This window comes from Vicia villosa, linkage group LG3 (genome assembly GCF_029867415.1).
Source record: "Vicia villosa cultivar HV-30 ecotype Madison, WI linkage group LG3, Vvil1.0, whole genome shotgun sequence".
Taxonomy (NCBI): domain Eukaryota; kingdom Viridiplantae; phylum Streptophyta; class Magnoliopsida; order Fabales; family Fabaceae; genus Vicia; species Vicia villosa.
The window spans coordinates 56,058,985-56,068,554 of NC_081182.1; the positions used below are offsets into that span (position 1 = coordinate 56,058,985).

A 9,570-nucleotide genomic window follows, 5' to 3' on the forward strand; every position below is an offset into this window, starting at 1 on the left:
CTTGATTTCCAGAAAGGTTAGAATCATTTGTATTAACTTTAGACATGCTAGTTAATTTTCGACCACTTCTTAGTATCATACATAATTTTTACACTAACAAAAACAAACAGCAATTGACGAGTCCCACTGGGCGTGCCAATTTGTTTACCCAGAAATATGGTAAACAAGCGCTAGTTTCCTTTTTAAAGGTTACTTTTGCGGAATCAACTAGAATATTCTAGGACTGATTGCTTTGATTTATCTATTATGTGTATCTGCTTTGTATTAAATGCAGTAATAACTTTAAAGTAAAAGTAAACACTGAAATTCAAGACTTTAAAGTAAATGAAAGCAATAAAAAGCAGTAAATGTGCACTGAAAGTAATGCATAACATAAAATGATTGCATAAATTAAACTGGTACGCATACATACATTCCAAAGTTGCACTCGTCACTCATTATTGCACAGAGATTTGAGTTTACTTGTGTTTTTTGTAGAAAATGCGGACCCTAAACTGTTCCTCTGGAACTTGCTTAAATAGTGAAAATAAAATAACTACTACTAACGGTCGACTGATTACAAGCCAACACGTGTCTTCGACATGCAGCATCTTCGTCTGTGAGGCTCCCACGTGTCCTATGAAAACTGCTAAAAAACTGTCTGAAACTGCTTCTTTCGACTTCCAATGCCTTCCGACTTCAAAGCTATGAAGGATAGAAAAACACTTAGAAAGGGGGGGTTTGAATAAGTGTAGCTTTAAAAACTTGACAGATAAAAATAAATTGCACAGTTATTTTTATCCTGGTTCGTTGTTAACTAAACTACTCCAGTCCACCCCCGCAGAGATGATTTACCTCAACTGAGGATTTAATCCACTAATCGCACGGATTACAATGGTTCTCCACTTAGTCAGCAACTAAGTCTTCCAGAGTCTTCTGATCACACACTGATCACTCCAGGAACAACTGCTTAGATACCCTCTAAGACTTTCTAGAGTATTCTGATCCACACGATCACTCTAGTTACAACCTGCTTAGATAACCTCTAAGACTTCCTAGAGTATTCTGATCCACACGATCACTCTAGTTCCTTACAACTTAATGTAATCAATTCTAAGAGTATTACAATTGCTTCTTAAAAGCTATAATCACAAACTGTGATATTTCTCTTAACGTTTAAGCTTAATCTCACTAATATATTACAACAGCAATGTAGTGAGCTTAGATGAAGATGAAGATTCTGAGCTTTGAGTAGAACAGAGTTTCAGCAAGTTAATGTAAGTTGTTTTGTTCAGAATCGTTAACCTTGCTTCTCATCAGAACTTCATATTTATAGGCGTTGGAGAAGATGACCGTTGAGTGCATTTAATGCTTTGCGTGTTCCGTACAGCATCGCATTTAATGTTATACGCTTTTGTCAACTACCTCGAGCCTTGTTCACGCTGTGTCTACTGATGTTGCCTTTAATAGCTTTTAACGTTCCTTTTGTCAGTCAGCGTAGCTTGCCACTTGTACTTCCTTCTGATCTGATGTTTGTGAATACAACGTTTGAATATCATCAGAGTCAAACAGCTTGGTGCAAAGCATCTTCTGATCTTCTGACCTTGAAGTGCTTCTGTGCGTGATACCATCAGAACTTCAGTGCTTCTGATCTCATGTTCTTCTGATGCTTCCATAGACCCATGTTCTGATTCTGCTTCGACCATCTTCTGATGTCTTGCCAGACCATGTTCTGATGTTGCATGCTGAACCCTTGAGACAAAGCTTCTGAGCGCTGAATTATGCATACTCTTTATATATTTCCTGAAAAGGAAATTGCATTGGATTAGAGTACCATATTATCTTAAGCAAAATTCATATTATTGTTATCATCAAAACTAAGATAATTGATCAGAACAAATCTTGTTCTAACAAGCTATACTTTGGCAAAACACCTAAGTTTTTTCTTATTCTAGTCGAACATGCATGGCAAACTTGCTAACTTTAGTCGAACCCTGACAGTGATGGTCTTTCATAGTCGAACGGTAGTCTTGACTAAAAGAACTTTTAATCAGACTATTTTACCTCAGATTATTTAATAATCTCATATATCTCAGAGACCACTTACCATTATTAGCAAGTCGAAATCCTAGGGTAACACGACAGTGATGAAGAACAAGAGGTTCAGAATGAACTTCAATCTGGAAGTTCCTCTAGGACAAAGAGAAGAACAACGATAGATCGAGGTTGTGAAGAAGGGAATAATCGATTGTTCAATGACTACTTCTTGGAAAATCCAGTATGCACAGATGTTCAATTCCGAAGAAGGTTCAGAATGCATAGGCATGTATTTCTTCGAATTGTAGATGCCCTTGGAAATCATGATGAATATTTCCAAATGAGGGTCGATGCAACTGGTAAAATGGGTCTTTCACCATTGCAGAAATGTACATCTGCTATTTGTATGTTGGCGTATGGGTCTGCTGCTGACATTGTAGACGAATATGTTCGAATCGGTGAAAGCACTTCAATTGAGTGCTTACAAAGATTTGTTCAGGGCGTGAATGCTGTATTTGGGGCTGAGTTTTTGAGAAAGCCTAACAACACTGATGTTGAACATCTTTTACAAATGGGAGAGTCACGTGGCTTTCCAAGTATGTTGGGTTCCATTGATTGTATGCATTGGGAATGGAAAAATTGTCCTGTTGCATGGAAAGGACAGTTTTGTCGAGGTGATCATGGTAAGCCCACAATCATGCTTGAAGCAGTGACATCACAAGACTTATGGATTTGGCATGCTTTTTTTGGTATTGCAGGTTTAAACAATGACATTAATGTGCTAAACCAATCCAACGTGTTTAACGATATTTTGGAAGGACATGCTCCCAATGTGCAATATACAATCAATGGGACACCATATAATATGGGGTATTATTTAGCATATGATATATATCCTGAGTGGGCTACATTTGTCAAGACCATTTCAATGCCACAGGGAGAAAAGAAAAAGTTATTTGCTCAACATCAAGAATCAACTAGAAAAGATGTGGAGCGGACATTTGGAGTGCTTCAATCTCGATTTGCAATTATACGTGGCCCAACACGTGCCTGGCACATGGACACCCTCAAGCATACCATATATGCATGCATCATATTGCACAACATGATTGTTGAAGACGAACGACATACATATGGAGGTAATTTTGATTACTCTTATGATAATGTGGATGACAACAACTCAACAACCAAAACATTTAGTGGTCCTCATCCAAATCTTGCAACAAGACTACAAAGAAGAGCAAGTATTCGAGAAAAACAAGTTCATCGTCAACTTCAAGGAGATTTAGTCGAGTATATTTGGAAACGTTTTGGACATGTAGATGATAAAATTTAAGTTTAATTTTGTGATGTTATTTATTTTTATTATTTTTAATTATATGTCATGTATTTGAGATTAATGTTAATTATCATTTTAAATTATAAGTTTAATTTGAATTTTATTTATTTTATATCAATTTTAATTTAAATAATTAAAATTATTATTTTAATTGCTATAAAATTTAATATGAATTAAATATTAATAAATAAAGTAAAATTGTGGGATCCAATATGAGTTCTTAAGAGTTGCACCATTGGAGAAAAAATTAGTTCAGTTGCTTCAAACTGACGTGGCTTAATAGGTCCCACAAAAAATCCAAAAATAAGTTCACGGTTGGAGATGCTCTTATAGGCTTTAGGTAGAATGTATCCCAAAGAGATATTTCAATGGTTCATAATGGCAGCCATGACCAATTTGGACGCCTCACCTCTTATTGACCAAGGAAATTATGTGACATTATGTATACTAAATTTTTTAACAAGTTGGGCCTAATAAGATATATTATTTTGTCTGCAATGCAAGATCCTTTCTATCAACAATATCAAAGAAAATTAAAGAACACCAACAACAAATGTAAATGTAAGTATAAGTTTTTACTCTTGAGACAAATTGAATGTCATCCAACAAGAAATTACACCATCATAATATAATCTTATCTGAAAAATTAGATCCCTTTCTCCTACTTCTCAATTCAAAATAACAGAAAGCCAATAATATTAATTACACCCAGAAATCAAATTTTCTAGTATACAGAGCTTGGCATCTGTTTTACTTAGTTTGGGTTGGAGAAGAAGCCGTTGACGGACGGCATAATCTCAGTACTCTTGCCACGGACAAACTTCCTGACAATGTGTTGTGAATATTTCTCACCCTCGGATTGATTGTCAAGAATTCCTGCAGCTCTGTTCTGCTTGGTGACCCTGAAACAATAATCAAATTTATGAATTCAATTATAGATCACAAAAACCCCAAAATAAACGGCAGCACAGCATGTCAATAAGTGCACAATGTTATAAACATAATAGTAAGTCAAAATTTGAATAGACATGGTGAATGATGTATACCTGACTTCAGGATTGGTGGTTATGTTTCTAACAAGTTGCATAGCGCAGAGACCAACAGCCATACCAACTGGCACGAAAAGTGGGTATACCTCAGGTCTGATCCATCTGTTGGGGGCCATATTGAGAGAAGAGATGCAGGAATTGATGAATAATGCTAAGAAAATGCCCCGCTTCCAGAAGAAATCAATGGAGACGGAGCAAAATTGGAGAATGAGAAATGTGAATGGGAGAATGGGGTTTGTGAAGTTTATATATGTGAACGTGACAGCGAAAAAAGGGCATAAATAATAGAATAAACGTGAAAATTGGGGAAGCGTGTGTACCAAATGTAAGATTAGGTCAGCAATGTACAAACTTCCGCAAGTTTTAATAGTTGCGTTCAATTCAATTTGTGTCAATGAATGTAGGGTCGGCTCCCTATTTTATTGGCTTTTAAATTAGGCTTTTCCTTTCGTCGAATGTTCTGTTTAGTTCCGTCTTTTTCTGTGAACTTCTTTATGCCAACATGATATTATTCAACTTACTTCGTTATTGAGTAATACAAAATATAAACAAATATAAATAGGGTAATGCTAACTTATGTCTTTGGAGCATAAATTAAAAATTAATTGAAGAAAAAATATTTTGAAACTTGTGTCTTTGGGACACAAGTTAACATTACCCATATAAATAAATATAAAATCATGGATTTTCCTTTTAAGAATTTAATTGATATATGACCGTGTAAAACAATTTTACACAATCAGTTAATTATAACCGTCAAATTTGTATAATTAGATTTAAAGTATTATAAGAGTGGGTATGATGTAGTGAATGTGTAATATGATTTATATTGAACAAGACCATTGTCTTTGAAGGTAGTTTATGGACAATGAAGTCAGAAGTAAATTTGTCACAAAAGTTTCTTTCTCCAAAGTATAAAATAGTTCACATGGAAAACAATGTACATTATTTGATTTTCATTTTTCACTACATTCATCTTCAATCTTAAACTAACTTGGGCGTTGTTGGAGTGCTAACCTTGCAGATTCACTCCGAGTCGTCGTGTTGAAGATCAACACAACTGATTCAAGACCTTCAGTTCACCAACTGCATCAAGTTCTAGTTCCATAATGGAACATTCGTGTCGTCTGTGAGAATCGACTTCTGATTCCTGCATTTTCCACGATTTCACGATCGCTCTTCAATTCACCAACTAGCAATCTTCACAAATAACCTAATTAAGAATGATCAAAATCGGACGCAAAGACTCGTCGTGTTCGATCTAAGTGATCATTGCCTCAATGTCGATTAATCAAGTTCCGAACCTCTGATTCCCGCGAAATCACTATGAAGTAAGATTAGCAAACGATCTTGGTTCCAAATCCAGATGTACGCTAGAGTTATCGGAGAATGGAGATAATCTCCTTCAAGATCACACTGAAGATTCCTAATTATCCTTCTAATCTCGCACCACCTCAAATATCCGCCTATAGCTCGATACTCGTAGTGGTGACTTCGAAGATATGGCGATCGAAGTATTTCCTCAAGGTAACAAAGGATCTTTGAAGAACGTAGAAGATCGCCTCATTCCAGATCGGGTATATCACGATGAAACTTGTAGTGCTACTAAAGCTACCTAGTTGTGACGAAGTGAAGCGAATTCTCAACACAAACTATCTGCGGTCAAAGCAGCGATCTTCGTAGATAGTGTTACGCATTGCTATGAAGCGCATTATTATACATTTTGACATTAATTTACTACGTCTTCCTTTCATTGCTTAGATTTGGAACGTAGTTGCTTCCAACGGTGTTATACTGGTAAGAATCCTGTTTCGTATGGCGGTTGAGCACTACATTGAGAGATGAGGGTGTCTGGGAAAGTACGTTCGAATATCAAGAACATTGAGCAAACTGCAATTGTGAACCGACCAAAAATCACAGCAGTTTCCACTAATGTAGGAGTCCGTATGCAAGGACTATCACCAATGTCCTCCGAGTATAAATTCACAATCTGACATGAACAAACAACCAAGTAATCAAAGACATCTTTGGCTAGTAGTTACATTTAATTCTTTGACCGATATCGTCGTTCCATAAATAGATTATCAAGGGAAGAAAGCGAGCCAAACTCCATCCGCGAGGGTTGAGGAGAGGGACTTTTAAAGGAATCTCTCCTTCGTCTAACCATAATCTTGGCCCCAGTAGAGTCTGGCCATATTTTAAAAGACAAACTTCCATAAATCTTATAAGCATATCGTTAGTCACACATCGATTGACATGGGCAAGTATTTGTGCTAATGTAAGAGGGGAACATGGGTATAGCCACCTCGTTGGTTCGAAGACATTGCACCGGAACATTCATAAAGACAATTTCGTATCTCCAGAATCCCGAGGTCATCCTCAAGCTATGTTTTCAATGAAGCCAGTCGTCTCGTGTTATCCTCCGACTAAGAAGTCCCAAAAGTGTCCGAAGTTGACCATCACCCTGTTAGGCAGATGAAGACAAGTTCAGAGTCTCCAGTTTCTATTGGCTCCTTTGAGTCTCCTATTGAGTCCCTTCATCCGAACCATGTTTGCTTCGTTTGTATGCACACTCGTAAGAGTGTGTTCTACCAACGTGGAATGATGTTTGACCTCCAGATCTTCAAGCAAATTCTTCAAATGCTTATTTGTAAACTACATTTTGATGATTGATGGATACCATACCTCGCCAAAATACTTATCTTAAACAAATTCAGTGTGTTAGCTGCAATAATTTTTGCTAAGGCCTCCACTTCTATCCACTTTATAAAATAATCGATTGTTAAGATAAGGAATTTCAATTCACCTGGGTCTAGAGGAAATGTGCCAGTAATATCCATGCCCACTTAAAAAAAATACCAGGCCAATGTGAACATGTTTAGCTTGGATGAGGAAGTGTCTTGGATGTATTTATGCTTCTGACCTTGTTCACATTTTTTCCACATATTCTTAGGCATTTTGGACCATAAGTGGTCAATAGTAAGCTTCCTCGAGAACTTTATTAGCTAGGTCCCTGGCTTTGAAGCGTTGCCCGAATATTCCTTCGTGCACCTTAACAAAGGTGTACACAACTTCTTCTCCTTCGAGGCACTTCAACATAGGGTTGATAAGCCCCTTTTAAACAAGACTCCCCAGTTATTGAAATACATGTTGTCTCTTCTCTTTACAAGATTGGATTTGGTTGGATTGATGGGTAGCACACCATGTTCAATATATGTCATGATGAATGAGATCTAGAAAGAGCGCGAGGTGTCTAATGTAGTTACCATATCTACATCAGGAGCTTCTATGCTTGGACTTTCTAGAATTTATTAGATAAAGGATTAGTTGATATCTGAGGTTCTGATGCTTGTCGGCTTAGACAAGACATCTAGCTTGATATTCTTCTCCTTGGAGACATGTAAAATTTCATTTGATATGAACTTATCCATTTTTATCTTGTCAAGTTGATATACTGCTGTAATAAATGATATTTGGTTTTGATTCTCTTTTGATATATCATACCACCAATTGTGACTGCGTCCATAACCTAATATTTTCTACCCCCATCTCAGCTGCGTGTGTGAGGACGATGGTGAAGGCTTTATATTTATCCTAGTTATAGGTAGTTGTGGTGAACTAAAATCATAAGGATACATAAACCACCAAATCAACTTCATTTTCTTATATGAAGCCAACACCATTTCATATGTTGTTAGACGACCCGTACGTGAATGTGACCCATGTATTAGTTGTTTGTGATGTTAATGGGGTCATTTCTACTATGAAGTCCATGAGAACGTAGAATTTGAAAGCTCTCTTGGGAACATATAATAAGATGAAATAGAACATCTCGATAGACCCTTTGGCCAATTTTTCAACCATATCTGACCTCTGAAGGACTTGTTTTAGAGGTAGATATGTTCGTACAATGATGGTGTATACTATAAAGTATCATTGCAACTTTTTGGAGGCGTTCACCAATGCCAACCTTGCTTTCTGTATCTTCGAGTAGCGTGTCTCTGGTCCAACCAAAGCCTTATATATGAACTACATAGGGTTCTTGTTAGAGTTTATTTTTCAAATAAGAACAACATTGACTTTTTCAATAGAGACGACTAAGTAGACAAACAAAACTTCCCCAAAAATCAATCTGGAAAAATTGTGGGGTAGACAAGGTCATTTTTAGTGATACAAACACATGTTCACACTTCGGGGTTCATTCAAATTGCGCTTCTTTCTTCAAATTGTGCTTCTTTTTTCACTAACTTATAAAACGATAACTCATGTTCTCTTGACTTGGAAATTAACTCGTTTAAGGCCGTGAGCATCCTATTTAACTTCATTACTTCTTTTTACGTTAGAGCTTCCATTTTAATAAGTGCCTCACAGTAGTCTGAGTTCTCTTTTATTCCCCCCTCCTTTAGGTAGAAGCCCAAAATTTTACCAGCTCTAATTCTAAAGGTGCATTTCTCTATATTGAGCCTCATATTTTATTGTCGTATCAAAATCATATCATGCATATATACCTCTAGTGTTTCCTTTATTTCTTCCTTGAAGATTTTGTTCATTTTCCTTTTGTATGTTTCTCTTGTGTTCTTCACGCTAAAGGGCATGACATTGTTTCAAAAGTTGGTTCTATCTGTCATAACGACAAATTTTTCCTATCTTCTTCGTACATGGGTATCTGGTTGTAGTCAGAATACACGTCCATGAACGACAACGTTTCCTACCTAACTAAATTATCTACTAGTTTATCGATGTTAGGAAGTGGATAAGATTCTTATGGGATGGCTGGGTTGAGGTTGTTGTAGTCAATGGACATCCTCAATTTCCATAACGCCTTATTGACTAATACAACATTAGATAACCATTTTATATACCTTACTTCATAAATAAAATTGGAGTCAAGTAGGCCCTTGACCATATTTATGGTTGCTTCGATCTTTTTCAAGGATTGTTGTCTCCTTCTTTAAGCCATATAGGGGAAAATGGGTTAATATTCAATTGATGATGACCACACTAGGATCTATGTTGGGAATTTTTTTATTAGAAACTATGAAAAGATCGGTATTTTCTTGAGGCATTTAATGAGTTATTTCCTTACTAGGGCTGGAAAATTAGCCCTTATATAGAGCGATCTTGGAGGAGTCTCGTTAAATTGTATCACTTTGAAGTTACTGTATG

General features: G+C 36.4%; 2 protein-coding genes across 2 annotated transcripts; one reads left to right on the forward strand and one right to left on the reverse strand.

Moving 5' to 3' along the window:
* The first annotated feature begins 2,380 nt into the window (after positions 1-2,380).
* Positions 2,381-3,352, forward strand: LOC131658102 (uncharacterized). Its single transcript, XM_058927436.1, has one exon. It carries the CDS (start codon positions 2,381-2,383, stop codon positions 3,350-3,352), a length of 972 nt encoding a protein of 323 aa, XP_058783419.1.
* A 559-nt stretch (positions 3,353-3,911) lies between these two features.
* Positions 3,912-4,628, reverse strand: LOC131655803 (uncharacterized). The gene is made up of 2 exons (XM_058925611.1): positions 4,402-4,628; positions 3,912-4,257 (listed from the first exon to the last, which is right to left on the reverse strand). Exons 1-2 carry the CDS (start codon positions 4,518-4,520, stop codon positions 4,110-4,112), a joined length of 267 nt encoding a protein of 88 aa, XP_058781594.1. The 5' UTR covers positions 4,521-4,628; the 3' UTR covers positions 3,912-4,109.
* Positions 4,629-9,570: the final 4,942 nt, after the last annotated feature.